Here is a 20,724-nt window from a genome sequence, read left to right as displayed (position 1 = left end):
TTTTGCAATTTGATGAACTATGACCATTACCATTAGCCCATGGTTCAACACTTCAACCTAGCTTAATTGTGGGTAAAATAAAAGGGTTTAATAAACTAAAGCTTAACCTAGTGGTTAAACTATTCAAATCATACTTGAACCAAAGTACCAAACCCATTTGGTTTGCATTGATTTTAGCTAGTCGAATTGATTTAACTAATTTGAATTCCTGCTGATTCAAAATAATGGATAGACAAAGTATATATCGACCACCTTAACTGGAACGAGTAAAAATTGAGCAAATTCAAGTTTATCAGAATGAGAAACAAGTTTTGTTTATCAAGGGGTTTTGATGTAATTTCATTTGAAAATTTCAAGGCAAAAATGACATTTTCTCTCTCTTCTGGTTATATTCTGAACATTTTCTCTTTCCTTCTTTAGTTTTCTCTCCTGTTCTTTCAGAAAGAAAAAAATTTCTCTCTTGTAAATTTAAAGCTGAACATTGCTCTCCTCTATCACAAAATTAAGATCGGAGCACTCACCATTGAAGTTGGGCAATTAAAATTCATTAAATTTGGGCAGGAGGATGTAACCCTTTCCTCTTTTCACCTTTTTCAACTGGGGTTTTCGTTTTCGCCAAAATTGTGGTAGTAACATGGTGTTCACGAGCAAGAAAGCAAGAAGAAGGTGGAGGAATGAAGGATGAAGAAGATGGAGTAGGAAGAAGCAAAGGACAAAAAATAATGAAAAAATACCAATCTGAATTTTTGAGAATTCAATTCAATTTTATTGTTCCAGATTCATTTGTTTTTTAGCTGAATTTGTAACAAGATTAATTAGCTTAAATGTTGTCGGAAATCAAATAGTTGAAGAAGAAGTCGTCCAATCAAGAGATCGATCAATGGCGGTGGAAGCTTCATCATTGACTTCAATGACAGATGAGAGAGAAAATAAGGAGAGTTTGAAAGACGATGTATACTTGGTCTTCTAGAGTTAACGCCCTCGTTAACTTGGCGTTAATTGTGGTCCATAAGTGCCACCTACCAACTGAGTAGAAATATATTTTTTAAAGTCATTTCACGGAAAACAAAGCAAAATATTTACTGAATTTTCATTATATCATCAAATTTCATTTATCATGGTAATAAACTGGGGCTCCCTCGTAAAAATTAGGGTGGTGATATCCAAAACTCGGTTTAAATCCCTTATGTTGCGTCATCACTAGAAAGCGACGGAAATATAAAGCAACAGACCAAAAGCCAAAAAATTAATTTGAGAAAAAAATAATCTTCCTCTCCTCAAAAAAGCGCGACACTTCTTCCCCCAAATCAAATAGAATTGCATCATATTCATATATCAGAGAGAAACGAAAGAATAGAGGAGAGAGAAAATAAAAATGGAGTCCTACCATCAACCGCACCACCATTACATGAGACCACCTCCTCCACCGCCGCCACAACCTCAAGCGCCGCCGTCAATGGCGGCGGATCCCCATTTTCCTCACCACAATCAAGCACCGCCTCCTCCTCCGCCGGCAAACTCCTGGTATTCCGGCCAATTTCAATACCACCCTTCTCACTCTCCTTCCCCTCCTCCGCCGCCGCAGCAGCAGAATCAGTGGGGCCCACCACCTCCGCCGCCGCCGTATTCCGGGCACTCTCACCAGCCTTTTCCTGCGCAAGCTTACCCTCCTCCGCCGCCGCCTCCCCCTCGTCCTTCTCAAGCACCCCCTCTTCCTCCTTACCAGCATCAGGTATGTTTTTCTTTTTCTAGGGTTTTTGATTTTTAGGGTTTTTTGGGGTTGATTTAAATTAGGGTGTAGTTGATTTTAGTGTAGGTTTTCTTTTTGTTAAGGGTTTCTTGGAATTGTTTAAGCTAAGCTGTTTTGTTTTGATTGGAATCGTTTTTAGGAATATGAGAATATTGTAATTTTATTGAACTGTGTGGATTTCTAATAGACATTTTGTTAAATTATCTTCCTTTTATGGTTGATTGTTTATGTATACTAGTATACTACTATGGTTTTTGTGGGTTAATGTTATAAATCGACATTTTTGAATCTCGAATGTTGTTGCCTTTGTTCGAGGACTTGTGAAGAATATATGATATCCTGTAATTTTTTATTTTAGCTCTGAAATATATGATGATAGTGATTAGAGATAAGTTTTTTCATGTCTTACCGGCATGGAAGTTTTTGTTAAAAGCGATTGGAGTTATTAAGCTCAATGAATTGACGATTGTAGCTGCATATATTATCGAGATGATAAGTTTTTGTAAGGGACATTTTGCTTGATTTCTTGTTACCATAGTTGGACATGGTGATTGAGTCAAATTTTAGGGTGTTAAACTGTAGGGTGAACCACGCGCACCTGTTAGCCCCTTGCTTCTTTAAGTCTAGAAGCAAGGAAAAAGCGAGAAGGTAACTTGGTGCTATATTGATAATTTGGCCTGATGACACCTCAGTTATGCAATGGGCAGAGTAATGTTTTGCATGCTTCTTCATCCGGTCAACATGTTTTACTTTCACCTAAGATTTAGCTGTATCATGTAGACATGTAATAATGAGCTGGTTTGAATTTATTTACAAAACTATCAGTTTAGTGGTTCTATACCATGAGCACCTGTTAGCCTCTTGCTTTTTTTAGTCTGGAAGAAAGGAAAAATCGAGAAGGTAACTTAGTGCTATATTGATAATTTGGCCTGATGACACCTCAGCTATGCATTGGACAGAGTGATGTTTTGCATACCTCTTCATCTGGCCAACGTGTTTTACTCTCACTGGAAGATGTAGCTGTTTCATTTAGACTTGGAGTGATGATTATAACTCTTTTACTGCCAGTAGTTGTTAATTGTTTTTTTTTATACATTTACAGGATTGGACAAATGCAAATTGGAACCATCATGCAGGTTGGGAATATCCAGGTAAACGATCTTGTTACTCTGATGCCTAATTACTTTTTTTTTACTTGAGTTTTGGTCTCCTTTGGTTATGATAGTTACCGCATGGTCAGATGTTTCTTCTGCAATGCCTTCAGCAATATGCTTATGTGAATTTGGCTACTACTAAAGGGGCATAATTAGTTGTTTATGTTTTTCTATAGTCCAATTCTTAATTGTATTGCACTATTGCATTTATATTGGCCATATTCATTGTCTTTTCATTGGGAACTTTATCTTATCAGGATTCATGTTTAGGATTGTAGATAGACATACTATACCTTCAACCTCTAGGCTCTAATGTTTTCCTTTTTTTTTTTTCTTTTCATGAACTTAATATCAGCTCTTACCTTCTTTAGCAGTGTTTATTTGTACGTTGGTCCCGTTCTGTCCAACTTCTTCTGACTTATAAAGACAATATAAGTTTTGATGATTTCAGATAAGTTTAAATTAAATAATTCCAGACAAGTTCAGCAATAAGCAACAGTGAAAATCAAGTTATGAAACTCTCACATATAAAGTTTTCTATTGTGTAAATAAGTTCAGACAAAATAAGCTTAGGTGACATCTCTTTAATGATTTTATTCCTATGAAACAGCCCATGCAAATGAAGAAGACTGGGAAGCCAAGGCAAGGGCTTGGGCATCTGCCAGGTCTGCAATGGAAAGTCAGCCTCAACAGGCACAGTTCACGTCAGTGGTACGGCAAGAAGAGCCATCGCACTATGCAAACCAGTATGCCCAACCTGTTGAATCTCATTATCAAGATGCTCAGCAAGCTTCCTATCCCTCATCTGGCTATCAGAATTATCAAGGATCAGCTGCACCTATAAATAGACAACCGACGGTTCATCAGCAGGAGCCTGCATCCTTCAGTTCATATGCCCCAGATGTGCATCTCTCATACGCTACTAAAGATGGAGCTCTTGGTGGAGATATGAGTGCTGCATTTCCTCGCCATCAAGGATCAACAAGTTCTTTTGTTCATCAGCAGGAGGTACCTTCTAGTTATTCTTCTGTTCCAGGTAATTATTAACTTGGAGTTTTGTGTTTTCATGTGAAGTAGCTCACATGAACGATTATGCCTAAAGCTATGACAAGACTGGCTACTCAAATCCTAGCTACTACTCTTTAACCACATGTTGGATTTTTAGCTAATGGCTCAGAAGAGGACATTTAAGAACCATTTTATGAATTGAAGGTCTTTGTGCAGAGTTTATGAATCACATTGTTCAAGAAGACCACCTTTAAATTATGTCTTGATGTTTTGGTGTTCTTCGTATATTAATGATGCAATGCCACTTCTCTGGGATTACAGAACAATGCAACGCTGCCTTTTAACTTTTTTTTTGTTAAAAATATATTATTCAGTGTAGTTCATTCTTCTGATTGTTTATAAGCTTTCCAAATTTATTCAGTTATGTAGGATACAGTTACACTTACATACTCCTCCAGGTCTTATTTTAGCTATTTCATAAAGCATACAACTGTCAGATGCTTGCCTGTATTACTGATGCGACTATTGAGGTGTTTTAACCTTTTTAGTGTTTAGAGTGGTATGACCTAGAATAAGCTATGCCTGTAGTTTAAAAGATGCATTACAAGTTTAAAACAATATCTAAATTTCTGGCTATAATGTAAAATCTCTATCCCATCTCATAAAGGATGGTTTAAGCAGAGTATGAGTGCATATTAGTGTGAATTTGAAGTCATATTGTCAGCTGGTTGATTACAAAACATGTGGCAGGTAAGGAAGATGGCTCTCAGGGACAGCAACATGGACATCCATTGCTTCCTGCTGATGGTAGGTCAGTACCGATGGATCATACTCGGTTTGCGTATGGAAATCATGCAATGGATCCAATGGATCAACCTCTTAGCTTTGCTCCAAGATACAATCATGAAAGTGATTCAAAGATGCAATCCGGCTATCCTGATTCATCAGGTCCTGTAAGAGGAACAGATTCTTTTACTGCTGTGCCTTCTTTGCATGCCTGGTCTGCTCCTGTTACACCAGGCATATCCTATCCACCTATTACACCTGCATTTCCGTCAGCATCACAGGTCTTTGATTTGACATTTTTATATGTTTACTTTTAAATATCTGCTTAGATATAAGCTTATGACATTTTTTATGTATACTTTTTAAGTATCTGCTTAAATATAGGCTTATTTTTTAAAATTATTGCAGCATGATCCGTCTATAGGTATACCTCCACTTCCTGGACATCCTGCGCCTATGTTTGGACGAGGCCCAAGCTTTCAGCCAACGGTTCCATCCATTACTTCACCTGTTGGTTTGGGTGCAGGAGGTTCTCTTCATTCTACTGCAGCTTTTCCCATTGATGCGTATGGGGCTTCGTTGAGTTCTGATCGTCCTAAAAAGGCATTTTCTTTTGTTCTGACAAGGGTCAATTTTGTTATTTATTTGAGAAATTTTAGTCATATTTTCTCTTTTTTTGTTCTTGTTAGGCTGCAGTGCCTAACTGGCTAAGAGAGGAAATAATTAAGAATAAAGCAACAATTACAAGTTCGGCACCAAAGCCCTTTAAAGAGGAAAGTCAATCAAACGAAGATGAAATTATTGATAAGTCGACAGCGAAGGGTGATCAGGCAGACAGTAAAAGCATGGATTCAGCTAAGTCAGCTGAAGAGGAGGATGAGGTATATCCTGTGTTTGTTTTAAGCAGGTTAAAAGTGTTCAGCATCATGTTAACTAGTCTTGACCTGATGTTATTGATTTTAAAATGATTTCTTTCTCTTAGGACTATGAAGAAGTACAGAAAACTGCTGCCATCAACCAGGAAATAAAACGTGTTTTGACTGAAGTTCTCTTGAAGGTTGCTATGGGAGTTGAAAGTTGTCTTCATTTTCATGTTTCTGGGTTTATTGACTTTTTCATTGTGCACATAGGTAACTGATGAGCTTTTTGATGAAATTGCCACAAAAGTACTTAGTGAAGATGATCTTGCTGCTGATGGTAATTGTTATGATGCTTGCATGCACATGTGTTTTTTTTCCCATCTATTACGATATTTACCTGACATCTTGGCCCTTTGATTTGGTGCTGTTTCTAACAGCTTTGGCTAGACCTGAGAACCATGTTCCAATTCTCAAAACATCACCACCACGTCCAACTGTTCCAGCTCTTAAGGCTTCTGCTAAGGTCCTTATTCCTGTAAAAGCAAAAGCATCCGAGGGACTTGTTAGTGGAGACTCTAGTTCTGGTACTCCTGGGGATGGGAATGTTTTAGGCCTGGCAAATTATTCCTCTGATGATGAAGATGAATACCAGACTTCAAGCATGTCCAAGTCTGACAAAGTAGCTGGAGAGAATGGTCACCGACAGCCAGAACTTGAAGACTACAGAAAACATGTGGCTGCTTCTGAAGGTGATCGTAGTAATGGCAACCATGATTTTCCTGCTTCTAAGTTGAATAAAGAGGTTCAGCAATCCTCTTCTAGAAGTTCCGTGTCTGTGGGTAGGAAAGGTGATGGTGTTGTTGCTGATGAACAATCTATTGTTAAGTCTGAATCTGCTAATTTAATAGATAGTGGTCGCAAAGCAACTTTAAGTGGGCCAGATGTTCTCACTGAGAAAGAATATGTGAGAAATTCAGCCAAAGATGATACCCAGGAAAGAGATGCCAAAAGACGTGATAGACATGAAAGTAAGAGGAGCTCATCTGGAAAAGAAAGTTATAAGGAGAAAGAGGTTGGTAAGGAAAGGGAAGCTGGGAAGGAGGAGACTCGTGGTAGACGAGATCCAAAGCGTCAAAAGAAGGATAAAACAGAGGATTATAATATTTCAAGAGAGAGGTCGAAAGAGAAAGATGATAAACACACGGAGAAAACAAGGGAATCAGATTCTAGAAGGTCTCCTCACCACGAAGACAAGGATGGCAAAAAAGAAAGGGAGAGAGACAGGAAGAGAAGCGGTAAAGATGATGCTGACAAGAAAAAAGAGAGAACAAAGGATGATAAAGGTGATAAATCAAGACACAAGTCCTCAAGTGATGCAAGTAGGCACAAACGAAGGCGTTCCTCATCAGTTGGTAGAGGTAGGAAAAATGAGGAAAGCGGAGTAGCTTCAGATGGTTCTGATGATGATGCCTCTAACGACTCTAAAAGGTTGATTAAGTACCCTTCTATTATCCCCCTCCTGTGTCTCTGGTACTTGCCATTGCTCATTTGTATTTTGTAACATTATTTTGTTTTATATTACAGGAAGGTTCATTCAAAAAGGCGTAATTTGTCTCCTTCTCCTGTCAGGTCTAAGCGAAGGTATGTACCAAATGGTTTCTACGTCATACATATCCCTAAGTGTATCTTTTTATATTTATTATCATTTTGAATGTTGAACGTGTATAAGATTTTCCTTGGGTTACTGATTTCCTATATAAAGGAGAGTGCATTTGGATGTGGTAATTTTCTTGGAATTATTGGCTGCTTTTTCTCTGAAGTATTTTCTGCTGATTTAATTTGATAACCGATTTGTATTTGATAGAGCATATGTATCTTGATGGATCTGAGAACTTAAGCAGCAACTTTTGTCCCTCCTCTTGAATGATGAATCCCATATGTAGTACCCAAGATGAATTAGAAACTTAAGTGTTCTATTTTTCCTTAAATAAGTCACCTCTGTTATACAGTACCTCACAACAATCTTACCATGGAACTGCCAATTTCTTTTCTTGTTTTTCCTCTTTTTAGCATAATTCAAGATTTGCTTGGCATCTGAAAGGGAATTATTTCTGGATACAATTTTGATACAGTTTCCTGTTTAACTATTGTAGCTGAAATGAAACTTTGATTCGAACTCTTGTGTAACTGTCTATACCTGGGTTGCTATGTGGTTGTAGAAATAGATAATTGGAGTTTGTCTTATATGCTTTGTCATATACTGTCCACATGTCTCTTACATACAAGAGATTTGGTTTAATACAAAAATGTGATGTATGCTTATTAGATTTTGCACAAGCTTGTGCGGTTGGTGTTCATTTTTTATGCTATCTTGGTTGGCTCAATTTAAGCTTGATAAATCAAAATAAAATCCTAGTGCATTGACGACTGATGTAACTCTTGCTAAACTGCCTTAAGTTTAGCATTGTGTTGCATTGTAGTTCTTGTTGAATCTTTGTTCTTCAAATGCTTTTTCTTGGCTAATAGCAAAACTGAGTGTGTAAAATGTTGTGATATACTGATATGTATGTCAATTAATTGATTAGTACTCTGTATCTGGCTACAGTGTTTCTGCGAGATATTGCTGTAATCATGATAAAACTCACAAGTATAACATAAATTTCAATTTTTATTTTGAAATTCCTAAAGTGGTTGGCCACTTTCCTCTCACTGATACCTTGTGCCTGTATATTTTTGTTTACTTATCAGGACTTATATTGTTATTTGTACGTTTGTGTACCTTTTTTTTACCCTATCTACCTCACTACCTGTGGTTGTAGGTTGTACTGTACTCCTGTGGTTGCTGCTACTGTTGCTAATGTTACATCATGACTACAGTTTTTATTTTAACATTGCTAACCATATTCTTTTAATATTCAATTTATTAAATGTCAACTAGTATTGTCGCATTGATATGTTTTGCTTGACCAGTAGCTTTGGCTTGTACTTGCAATTTTTGCTTTTCATTTGGGATTAGATTTTCTTATGGGTCTCTCCTATAATCTTTGACTAGTAAGGGTAGGGTGAATCTGCCTCCGTAGGAGTCTCTCTCTCTCTCTCAGCATTGCGTGCATGTATGTTTGCTGGGGTTAGGACATAATGCTATATGAAAGTGATTATGTAGCCTTTGCACGCTATCCAGGGTGCATTGGAAAGTAACGTCTTGGCTTGTCTTATGTTTATTTAGTATGGCACTTAACTTCATGCTTTTAGAGTCTTCCAAGTGACATAGTAAACAGTAAACACCCTTCTCCTTTTACCTGTAGAGTGTAGACGGTTCAGTTTCCTGTCGATAAGCCAATGTTCATTTCAAGGGTGCTTGTTCTTTATTAGTCCTGTAGTGATTAAGGCTTAGCGTCATGTCTTATATATAAAGACATTGCTCTTGGGATCTGTATAATGGATGTTTTCATTTTTAGACAAGTTTCACGGTCTCCTCATAGCAAGCATTCACAGCGCAGGCATTCTCCTTACCCTTCTCTTGACGATAGCAGGTATGCTTTGGTGTGATGTTTAAACTTCTTTAGTCCTTTTTAGTTATCTGTTGCAAAACCGAATAAAAAGCAGAAACCAGAAGAAAGGGGAACAACTGTAAAAGATCAGCTTTTTAGTTATCATTATATTGTATTTATTTTGGGGTGACAGCAGTATAATACGTATGTAATAGGAGAAAACTGTGTATTACTAACACTGATTAGTGTAGGTGAAGGTAAAGTCTGCCAATTATTATAAAGCTGCACAAATTGTCATAATTTTAAAATTTCTACGCAGGGGGAGAAGGTCAAGATCTAGGTCAAGGTCAAAGTCAAAGTCAAGATCACCGATCCGTCGTCGGAGATGATCAAATGTACACTGCGCTGAATGATGTTATCAGAGATGGATGAAGTGCTTCTTTCCGCAAAAGTTTTGAGCTTTGGCAGATTCCAATGAGTTTAAAGCCCCTTCATGTGGATGTGAGGATAAACTCATTGTATGATGGTGCTTGCAGACCCTTGAATACTCGAATTCAAGATTACTGCTGAAAGATATGTGCGAAGCAGTGAAGTTCAGGATGCGTTCTTGGGTTGCTAAAGTAGATATTCAGAGGGTTTTTCTGCCTTTTGGTGTGTATTCCTTGTGTGATTTTAGGCGTTCTTGTCTCTTCATTGTACCTACAAATTTTGTAAAACTGATATAAGGTTGTATCATGTTTCCCCACACTCAATATAGTTTTCTACATGTTAGTTTATCAATCTAAAGCAATGTGCTGTGGAGTATATGACTTACACGGTTACACCTGAGTAATAATTCATCTCACTTGTCTTCCTAAAAATCTAAAAATCCAACAGTTCGATGTATACTTCTGGTAACATGTGACTTTGATCATAAATACTCTTAGTGCTTGTTCTTTTGAGCTACTGTGGTCTACTCTGCTGAAATTTATTCAGCCATGCTTTGCTCTCCTGAGTATTAATAATTGCTCTGTTCACACGTGATTCGCTCTGTTGAGATCTACTTTGCTTAGAAGCTCAAATGAATTATTAAAGCTCATGTGTTGCATGAGTTGTTTTGTTTGCCTTGTACAAAAAGTCCTATTACACCTAAGGCCAACTAAAATTCACCAAACCTAGCTTAGTGTTTGAATTAAGGGTGTTGCGAGGCCAACTAATATTCACCAAATCTAGCTTAGTGTTAGAATTAAGAGTTTTGCGAGTCGCTTACTAAACTACGTAACCTTGCGTTTGGATATGCGGATTTCATTTCAAATAATAAAATCCAAATTCCGAAATTGAAATTCTACATTTCAAATTCAAATCATTTGTTTGGGAAATATGATAATTTCAAATTTAGGATTTCAAATTCAAATACTTGTTTGGGAAACAAGAGAATTTCAATTCTAGAATTTCAAATTCTAGTTGTTGTTTGGGAAACAATGGAATTCCAAATTCTAAATTTCAATACCTAAGTTCCAACTTAACTCTAATTATCTCTTAACTTACAACACTACTACTCATCATTACACAAAATGATCCAATCTAATTTTTGATCATCGGGTAAATTTTTCAGCATGTCAAATTCCTCGAATGTGCCATTTAAGAATCTCTTAACCGCCCTCAAAGCTTGGTGTCGAGATATTCCAAGTACACTACACACTTCCTTGTAGATTTCTTGACTAGTTGGCCTTGTTGATTTACTCACGTACTCCTTGAAAGATTCAGCAAAGCTACTCACAGCATCTGCAAGACGATCCCTTTTTAACCTTTTATTTGAATCTCCGGAAGCCGTTTCTGATGTACTTGCATTATCATTTTCATTCTCCATTGCTGCAGCAGCTTCTTCATGTTGCTCAGCACCATCTCCTATTGCTCTATCAGGTGCAAACAAGGTACAAATGTCATCCCAATTCTCGATGCATTTGTTTTGATATGCAGATGCAGCAGGCGTTTCCTGTTAACAAAAGAAGATCATACAAATTCAGATTACAAATGCCATATTCTAAGTATTGCAGTAACAGGGAAGTATAGCAGTAACAGGGCATTATAGCAGTAACAGGGAAACAATATAGCAGTATTGCAGAATAGCAGTAACTTTGAACCACTTAACTCATTTTGTTCTTGTTGAGCAAATAACTGATAATTGCAAGCTGTAAACCATTCCTCCTCACTGAATATAAGTCAGTTGCTAGCCTTTAACATCTATTGATTTCAACACTTTTATAATATTATGATTGTTTTTTGTATAAAATGGTTTGACATAGATTACATAATATTATAATTTTCCTGCAATATGTCATATTATTAAAGCAGTTAGGCAAAAAAATATGATCTGGTAGACTTTGAGAAGATTGGAAGAGAAAATGATAGAACTGATGTAATCATACTTATTGCTGCTATAAGACAAACAAATCAAAAACTTTCTTCAAGGTAATACAACAGACAGGTGATCGGCATAAAAAATGAATAAGATGTTGCTCAGAGGAAGTACATGAACCATCTTTCAAGTTCATTAATCTAAATACTTAAACAACATTTCAAACCGCTGAACTTATATCCACTTCATAAATCCTAAAATTCCTAATCATTCCTCAAAGTGTTCATCCATGTAGCTCTTGTTCTAGCACGCTCGGATTCATTCCATGTTATCTCCTTTAATCTATATTTCTTACCATACCATGCTCCTACTACTACCATAATAAAACCTAAAACCATCACAACTAAGTCCATTTCATCATCATCATCCCTTGGGCGCTTACGTGACTCTTGTATATTCAAATCAGACATCCTAAAACATTCAAGCCAAATTTAACTAAACTGAGTTTATCTAGTGAAGCCAAATTTCAAACAACTCAAGCAAATCAAGTAAACAAAATGAAAGAGGCACACACTTGAACGGAGAGGCAAGTAGCACAAAATTCCTTCTTATGCTATCTTCATTTATTATACTCCATACTTTATAATAATCATGCTGTCACATTATACTTCTCATGTGAAAAATTTATAGATTTTAAGAAATTAGGAACATGTATGGTTTGAAATTATTATTTACGTAGCACATTTTAATAGTTGTCCAATACCCTGCCTATTAATACAACAAGGCCCTGTTGTTCTTTTGAGTTACTTTGTATAAACAGCAAGGCAAGCAGCACATTTAGGTAAAGTAGGACAGTTATTAGAAATGTATTTCTCTTAGCTTGAACTTACTGTCTCCGTATATTTAATTATTAGAAATGTATTGTAATAGTGATATGACCTTATACAACCCTCAATTTGGTCATATCAGTAACATTATGCATACTCCATACTTTAGATCAAATAGATATAAAGCACAAGCTCTTTCAAGTTCATACAAGAAGCAACATACAAGTTCATAATCAAAGTATTACAGCAACATACAAGCAGAATTCAAACATGCAACAACATACATGTCGTTTAAATAATAAAAACATAAATTAAAGTAGATTACAAGCAGAAAGCAGCAACATACAACAACAAATCAAGCATTAAAATATGAAATTGAACAACCAAATTGCAAATTAAACAACAAATCAACTATTTCTATAATAAAAAGAAACAAAAACACAAATTGTACCACATAACCGATAAACCCTAGATTATGAAATTGATTTTAATTGATAAACCCGAAATTTTGAAATAGAAAATGTGTATAATCGATAAACCCTAGATTATGAAATTGATTTTCGATTAGTTAAGAAGAATTACCTCAAAAGCTAATTCAATGGAGGATAAAAGCTCACAAACCGGTTCAATGATGGAAGCTCACACGCGCCGCTTCAATGAAGGAGAGAGAAAATGGAGCTGCTTCAATGGAGGAGGAGAAAATGGAGCAGCATCGTGAATAGAATAGACTAGGAGAGAGAAAATTAGGGCAAGTAAATAATTTGAAATGACAATATGTGAGATGGAATTTGTAAATTATTGAGTTGGACTTAATTTTGTAAAGGCTTGGATTTGCATGGATTTGACCCAAATACAAATCCAAATGCTTGTATTATCCAAACAGGCCATTTGGCCCAAATAAGAATTTCAAATGAAATCCCCTTATCCAAACAGGCCATAAGGGAATTCTTACCTCTCCCTGTATTAATCTGTTTTTCAAAGGGTTGTTAGTAACATTTAGGAATATGTGGCAAATGAGCCCCAATACTTGAGTACTATGTACAAATTAGCCCTCTGCCCTCTTACTATTAATTGCAGCAAATTAAACCCACTATTTTGAAAATTAAGCAATTTAATTACCAGTAAAATTTATCTAATCTTAATGCACAAATTCTACCGGAAAACAACCACTTGTGTCACTGATCTAACACAAAATCAGAGTAAATCTTAGACTGATCTGATTTATCTTATGTCATAAAAGTGTTTTGTATTCAATGATGTTTTGTTTATAAATAATGACGTTTTACATGTTTTATATACTTCGATGTTTTGTTTATAAATTCTTCATATTTAAATGTGTAAAGGTTGTACTATATAGTGGTAAAATATGGTTGTATTCCGATAAAATTGAAAAATTATAATTGTATTCTGAACTAATTAAACTTTTTAGGATAGATGTGGCTGGAAAATGTCATATACTACGTCTGTGTTGTTTGCACATATTACAAAAGATATTACGGGCTAAATTTGAAACAACTAATAGTAAGGGGGTTAATTTGCACATAGGGCTAAGTCTTGAGGCTTATTTGTACACTTGTTTTTTTTTTAATGTTTTTTTATTTGCACACTTGTTAGTTCAACAAAAATTGTTAATTTTTCTAAGGAAAAATTGCTCCCATTAATCTGAACTTTGTCTCATTCGCCGATTAATCCCAACTTTCATTTATTATCTATCACTCCCAACTTTAGGGGATTTAATTTCTATTGCACCCAAAGGACTTACAACCGGTAAATCAGGTAAACATTTGTGATTATTTTTTTTTTGCACACGTGTCAATATGTAATTGGTTGAGAAAAATAAAGAAAAAAAATGTAAAAAAAATAAAAATAAGAACAACCTAGAGAGTTTAGAGAGAATAGAGTAGTGTAGTTTGTATTAGCATATGCACAAGTATGTATACAACCTAGAGAGATTAGAGCTCGTAACATAACAATGGCCCAATAGCTATACAAATGCCCAACTTGCCAAGTAAATACAAGAATTGTTGTTTGTTCAATGCCTGAGTGAAAATATCCGCAAGTTGATCCGTCGTTTTCACATACGACAGACTAATAATATCATCCTGAATCGCATTGCGGACATAATAACAATCAACCTTAATATGTTTAGTACGCTCATGAAAGACCGAATTCCGCGCAATATACAATGCAGATGACTATCACAAAGCAAACTCATTGCGCGGGGATAAGAGACTCCCAAACTCAAAAGTAGAGCCTTTAACCACTTCAACTCATTAGTGGTTTTAGACATTGAACGAAATTCGGCCTCTGCAGAAGACTTAGCCACAGTGTCCTGCTTCTTAGTCTTCCAAGATATAGGGGAAGCACCAAGAAACACCAACCAACCAAAAATAGATCATCTTGCCAAAGGACAACTAGCCCAATCCGAGTCACACCAACCTGTAATACGTAGATCACAATCAGAGCTTAAAAGGATTCCCCGACCCGGACATCCTTTCAAGTAACGCACCGTACGAAGAGCGGCCTCCCAATGATCCTGACGCGGTTGTTGCATAAATTGAGACAAGATATGAACCGCAAGCCAAATCAGGTCTCGTGAAAGATAAATAGATCAAATGGCCCACAAGACGACGATACATTTCACGATCAGAAATAAGAGGAGACTCTGATTTAGCTAGAATATGATTCTGCTCAATAGGAGTACTCAGGACGTGCCCCTAGCAAACCAGAATTCCACAATAATATCAAGAGTATAATTCCGTTGACATAAAAATATGTCCTCCGGACTACGTGCAACCTCAATACCAAGAAAGTATTTCAACACACCCAAATCTTTCATATGAAAACAGTCACTCAGGTATGATTTGAATGATGTAATTGCAGCAGAATCATTACCAGATACTATTAAATCATCAACATACACTGAACACTAAGTTGAATAGCCCCAACTTGCAGAGTAAAAAGAGAGTAATCAGAGTACGATTGTATGAAACCGTACCTTTTCAGAGAAGAGGCCAACTTAAAGAACCAACAACGGGGTGCTTGCCGGAGACCATACAAAGATTTTCGAAGACGACACACCAAACCCGGCTTAGAACCATGAAAACTAGGCGAGGGTGTCATATAAACCTCCTCATCAAGATCACCATGGAGAAAGGCGTCGTGAACAACCATTTGGTGCAATTCCCAATTTTTCGCAGTAGCAACAACAAGAAAAGCACGAACAGTAACCATTTTAGCAACGGGAGCAAACGTATCGTTATAATCAATACCCACGACCTGATGGTTACCAAAAATAATGAGACGAGCTTTTAACCTCTCAATAAAGCCATCAGAATTGAGTTTGACCTTGTAAACCCATCGGCACCCAAGAGACTTCTTGCCCGGAGGTAATTTCTCCATTACCCAAGTGTGATTATTTTCTAAAGCAGAAATTTCTTTTTGCATCGCCTCTCTCCACCCTTCATCTTTCTTAGCCTCTTTGAAATTACGTGGCTCTACCACAGTATCCACAGCTGCAATAAAAACACGGTGTCGCAAAGAAAATTTATCACAATTCACAAAATGTGCTAAAGGATAGGGAGTACCTAAGGAGCATGGAGTAGACGATGAACGGGAGGAGATAGATGGGCTAGAGATAGCATGTGCGACATAATCTTTGTGCCAATTCGGTGGATGCTTAGGACGTTGGCCACGGCCCAAGGCATGAGAAGGAGAGTATGTGGCAGCTATTGTGTTACCTTGCGGACTGCCTTCAGTGGAAGAGGCCGAAGAAGCCACGTGGTGGATGCGGTCTATGCTTGCAGCCGCAGACCATGCTGCCAACAACATCCAACCCTGAGGCAGCTGTTGTCCTGAAGCTAGCAGCAGATGCAGGTACAGCAGTAGTAGCAGATGGTGAAGGGGGTTGCGGGCTGCTGTCATTAGAACCGTGCACAGTAGATACTTTTCCAATTTCGAGCACTTTCTCAAGATCATCTAAAAAATCAACATCAACCCCCCCTCTCAACCATTTTGGCACTAACAAGAGGATCATTCGGTTCTTCACTATGCATAAATGGGAATTCATCTTCACGAAACTTAACATCATATGAGACAAAGATATCACCTGTCTCTAAGTCATAGACCTTCCAACCATTCTTGCCACGAGGGTATCCCACAAAAACACACTTACGAGTGCTAGGAGCAAATTTGTCACCCTTAGCTTTTTGGTTATGAGCAAAACAAAGACACCCAAACACCTGTAATTCATCAAAAGAAGGGGCTTTGCCAAAAAGAAGTTCATATGGGGTTTTATTGGCTAACAAACGGGATAGAGCGCGGTTAATTAAATAAACCGCCCCAAAAAACACTCCCCAAAAAGCTATCGGCAAATTTCCTTGAAACATCAAAGCACGACTAACATTTAAAATATGTTGGTGTTTACGCTCGACCCTCCCATTTTGTTGTTGGTACCGACACAAGAAGTTTGAAAGAGAATGTCATGTTCATCAAAGTAAGGGAGCATGGGTTTAAATTCCGTTCCATTATCACTCCGCAAACATTTCACAGTGACATCAAATTGACATTTTATCATAGCAAAGAAAGAGCAAAAGGAAGAATAAAGTTCAGTTTTGTCATTCAATAAATAAATCCATACACCTCTCGAATAGTCATCAACAATAGTCAAAAAATAGTGAGCACCATAAGTAGAAGGCGTCTTATAAAACCCCCACAGGTCACAATGTATCATTTCAAAAATGCGACTAGCTCTATCACTAATAGGAAAACTATCCCGTGATTGTTTAGCTTGCGAGCAAACAATACAAGCTTTATTCAATGATTTACTACTAGAATTACCACTAATAGCAGGCACTAACTTGACAATGTTGTCCGACGGATGCCCCATACGACGATGCCACAACTCAAAGGTAGAGACTTCTGGATTGGTCACCGCACATGCTTTAGGAATTCGCCAGAAGTAGTATTGTCTATCTATTTGTTCACCGACTCCAATCAGGCTCCCCGAATGTTGGTCCAGTATAGCACAAAAAAAGAGTCAGTGAATTGGAAAAAACATTCAAAGTCATCAATCATTTTAGACACCGATATTAAATTTCAATATAATTTGGGAACAAATAAAATTAAACATTCTCAAGTATAATGCCATCTGCTAAACACACTCGACCCTCCTTAGTAGCCATAACGTGAGCACCATCTGGGAGGCTAACGGGACAAGGAGAAATGTATTGCACATTCATTAAACAAGAGTTATTCCCGGTAACATGATGAGAAGCGCCGGTATCGACTATCTAAGGCAAAGAAATAGGCTCACCAGTCATCTTATCTTGTTGGTGACTATTAACCATATTTAAAAGCGTACGAACATGTTAAAGTTGGAGGTCTGATAAAGCGGAAAGAGTATCTTAGGAGGGCCTAGAAGAAGCCCCAAGCAGACTACCAACATCATTTTCCCAAGCCCGTGGTTTGGTGGAGTCAGCAGCAACAGCAAGAGAAGCAGGGGCAGGGGCAGCAGCCGTAGCAGATGGCTTGTTGCCATGGCCCGTAGGCTGCTAACAGAGGTTGCGGTCCCCCTTTTTTCGTATTTTTCCAGCCACCAATCAGGGTATCGGTGGAGCATGAAGCAACCAGAATTATCATGTCCCAATCGCTTACAATGAGAGTAAAACAATTTTGATTTATCAACCCGAGGAGTGAATTGAAAAGAACGCCGATTAGAGGAGAGAGCAAAGACATCGGCCTTGACTTTCTCTGTATGCGACTTCCCTTGAGCAATGCTATGGGAATGTTCCTCCCGAAGGAAAGCTTGATAAGCACGATCAAGGGTCGACAGAGGTTGTTGAGACAGGAGGTTAGTGCGCACAACAGAATATTTATCATCATCAATTTCGATCAAAAATTGATGCAATTTCTCCTCGTCCCTGTCAAGTTCATACTTCTCAGCCACGTTACACGAACAATTTACACATTCACAACTGTGAGGGGGTTTGAGACGAAGAAGATCATCGAAATACCCCATCAAAGTAGTATAGTACTCCTCGACAGACATAGTTTTAGATTGCTTGCAATTAGTGATAGAGGTGCGTAATTGCTGTAGACGAGGTCCACTAGCCTCGCAAAACCTCTTCTCCAAATAATCCCAGAGTTTCTTTGCCTCCTCGAAATAGGGAATGGAAGATGCTAGCTTTGGATTAATAGAACGCAAAATCCATGAAACTAACATGGAGTTCACAGTATCCCAGTCACGTAACTTCTTTTTCTCTGGCGGCTTAGAGATAGTTCCATCGATAAATCCGTACTTCCTGCGAGATTTCAAAGAGAGGGTAATTTCTCGAGACCAAGCAAGGTAGTTGTCGGCCTTCAAAACCACATGTGTGATTAGGTTTCCCGGTTGGTCACCGACGTCAAGGTAAAAGGGGAAGATGAATCAAGTTTGCCTTCTTCACCCATTACGATCAAGCAAGTAATAAAGAGTTTAGAGAGAATAGAGTAGTGTAGTTTGTATTAGCATATGCACAAGTATATATACAACCTAGAGAGATTAGGGCTCGTAACATAACAATGGCCCAATAGCTATACATATGGCCTAACACTATGGCTCTATGCACACATGTTAAAATTAATTGTTTTGTGTTTCCTTCGGATTTTTCTATCTTTCTTTTTTATTATTCGGATTAAAGTCTGAAATTATTTCTCAGTGTTAGTTCAAATTAAAGAAAAAAGTATTGTATAACGAGTACAAACCTAAAATTCACCTCCGCCCATCATCCATGACAGGTATGGTTTTTATCCTCATCTCCATCCCACCATTGGATAAATTGAGACCGTGCTACTTGACCCGCCCCATTGACACACCTATTCATTATATGGTTTTCCTTTAATTTTGACTACGAACTAGAATACAAATTACTACTTGTTATACAACGCTTTTTGGTGTGGTCAGCCATATCGTGTGGCAAGATGACATACACTAAAACACTGATTGAGTAACCCGTGACCAATTGATTAATCCATGACTGACTAAGTTATCCCGGCCACATAAACCTTGATCGATCGATCGATCGAGTAACCCCAGCCACACAACATATGGAAATTTGTGATATTATGGGGATCCATAAATAATATGAAGGGGTAATTTATTGTTGTTAATTATCAATGCTAGATTAATTTCCTATTGATTGATTTAATGTTCTGTGACTAGATTTGCGCAGATCTTTTATGCATGAGTTTGACAATATTGATTCGAGATTCGAGAGATGAGAATTAATGTTTAGGTCTAGTTTTAATAGGCAGGTTAATTTATAAATGGTTAAGTCGAGATTCGATAGATGAGATTTAATACCGGTAAATTAATTGTGTGATTGTAATACTTAGCGAAAGTCCTTTATGATCTGATTAATTTATGCATTGATGATTGATTATTATATTTTACCCTGGAATATTATTTATTGTTGAACCTATGCCCTAGGCCTTTTATTCATTGTTTCTCCTCCTACTTTTATTTTTTCCCACTTTTACTTTTAGTAGTTTAGTTTCCTTCGATTATTATATTTTGATTACTTTATAATCTAGATTATATTAACTAATTAGGAATAGAAAGACTCGTTTCTCTGTGGATTCGATCCTACTTCCCTATCTACATTAGTTAGAGGATTTAGGAATTACTTTTGATTAGGTGATACGACTTTAGCCTGTCATTGGGAGTTTCCACTATTCCTATGTCATTACTGACATAATTTTTTTTACTAATATATAGTATATAAATATGATCATATAATACTACCTCCGTTTCATATTATTTGCAACAATTAGACATTTTTTTTCTCTACTTTATGTCAAATCGTTGCAAATAATATGAAACGGAGATAGTGTGTAATTTGATTTGTCATAAAGTCTAAATTTATAAATTAATTTTTTTTCATAATTTTTACTAATAACCTCTAATTATAGATATTGATGGTCAAAGTTGTATTTTGACAAATGTGCAAATCTAATTTATATTTGTAGTTTAGAATTAAGAATTATGGAATAATGATTAATGTTCTAACTAGGTTTTCTCCTTGGGAAGGTTTTTTTTCCCTCTAAGGTTTCTCCCTTAGGAGGTTTTTCTAACCTCCATTATTAGATTTTTTTTTTCTTCTTTTTTGAAGGTTTTCCTTCACTTTCTCCTTTTCTCTCTTTCTCTTTCATCTCTTTTCATTTGGTCTCAATTGTAAATTTTTGTGCGGGATTCCACTAGTGTTTCTATCGATGGTAAGCCCCAAAAAACTTTTTAATTGCTTTTGATAAATATGGATTTCATCTTTATGATGATGTTTATCCTATTAGGCTTAATTTCTTTGTTTATTTGTCTGTTAAAGATTGAAGATTTATGATTTCATAATATCCGGAAGTATCTATAAGGCCAAGTTTATCACCCAAACAACTATATATCCGTGGATCGCTAGCCGAATTCGTGCTAATTCACAGATTGTATTGCTTTCAAAGAATATTTTAATTAAGGCGATTGT

At 36.9% G+C, this 20,724-nt stretch overlaps 2 protein-coding genes and 1 long non-coding RNA gene across 4 annotated transcripts; 1 reads left to right on the top strand and 2 right to left on the bottom strand.

Annotated features, from left to right (window-relative positions):
* The first annotated feature begins 442 nt into the window (after positions 1-442).
* LOC110712405 (pre-mRNA-splicing factor CWC22 homolog) lies at positions 443-9,878 on the top strand. 2 transcript variants are annotated; one of them, XM_021890865.1, is made up of 12 exons: positions 443-1,732; positions 2,853-2,901; positions 3,515-3,940; positions 4,663-4,979; positions 5,107-5,301; positions 5,388-5,579; positions 5,681-5,755; positions 5,829-5,895; positions 5,996-7,046; positions 7,143-7,199; positions 9,017-9,091; positions 9,369-9,878. In XM_021890865.1, the coding sequence occupies exons 1-12, from the start codon at positions 1,376-1,378 to the stop codon at positions 9,436-9,438; spliced, it is 2,931 nt and encodes a 976-aa protein (XP_021746557.1). In that variant the 5' UTR covers positions 443-1,375; the 3' UTR covers positions 9,439-9,878. The 2 variants fall into 2 exon arrangements, with proteins under 2 accessions (XP_021746557.1, XP_021746558.1); XM_021890866.1 differs by lacking the exon at positions 9,017-9,091 and having other exon boundaries at positions 444-1,732.
* A 523-nt stretch (positions 9,879-10,401) lies between these two features.
* Positions 10,402-13,003, bottom strand: LOC110712542. The gene is made up of 2 exons (XR_002509603.1): positions 12,797-13,003; positions 10,402-11,024 (listed from the first exon to the last, which is right to left on the bottom strand). It is a non-coding gene; the product is annotated as an uncharacterized LOC110712542 (long non-coding RNA).
* A 1,163-nt stretch (positions 13,004-14,166) lies between these two features.
* LOC110712514 lies at positions 14,167-16,138 on the bottom strand. The gene is made up of 6 exons (XM_021890977.1): positions 15,208-16,138; positions 15,012-15,115; positions 14,839-14,931; positions 14,600-14,653; positions 14,367-14,558; positions 14,167-14,316 (listed from the first exon to the last, which is right to left on the bottom strand). Exons 1-6 carry the CDS (start codon positions 16,136-16,138, stop codon positions 14,167-14,169), a joined length of 1,524 nt encoding a protein of 507 aa, XP_021746669.1.
* Positions 16,139-20,724: the final 4,586 nt, after the last annotated feature.

The sequence above is a fragment of the Chenopodium quinoa genome, unplaced genomic scaffold, assembly GCF_001683475.1.
Source record: "Chenopodium quinoa cultivar QQ74 unplaced genomic scaffold, ASM168347v1, whole genome shotgun sequence".
In the NCBI taxonomy this organism is placed as follows: domain Eukaryota; kingdom Viridiplantae; phylum Streptophyta; class Magnoliopsida; order Caryophyllales; family Amaranthaceae; genus Chenopodium; species Chenopodium quinoa.
The sequence above is the reverse complement of the archived record's forward strand: the minus strand, read 5'-3'. Positions and strand labels throughout refer to the sequence as shown.

What these genes read in the sequence shown, in the direction of transcription:
- LOC110712405 (XM_021890865.1), top strand. Translation starts at nt 1,376, where the DNA reads ATGGAGTCCTACCATCAACCGCACCACCATTACATGAGACCACCTCCT. An exon ending in GTTCTGATCGTCCTAAAAAG is followed by an intron (nt 5,302 to 5,387) that starts GCATTTTCTTTT and finishes TGTTCTTGTTAG; the next exon opens with GCTGCAGTGCCTAACTGGCT. An exon ending in CCTTCTCTTGACGATAGCAG is followed by an intron (nt 9,092 to 9,368) that starts GTATGCTTTGGT and finishes ATTTCTACGCAG; the next exon opens with GGGGAGAAGGTCAAGATCTA.
- LOC110712514 (XM_021890977.1), bottom strand. Translation starts at nt 16,138, where the DNA reads ATGACAGCAGCCCGCAACCCCCTTCACCATCTGCTACTACTGCTGTAC. An exon ending in CTCTTCTCTGAAAAGGTACG is followed by an intron (nt 15,116 to 15,207) that starts GTTTCATACAAT and finishes ATGATTTAATAG; the next exon opens with TATCTGGTAATGATTCTGCT. An exon ending in GGCAAGATGATCTATTTTTG is followed by an intron (nt 14,559 to 14,599) that starts GTTGGTTGGTGT and finishes ATATCTTGGAAG; the next exon opens with ACTAAGAAGCAGGACACTGT.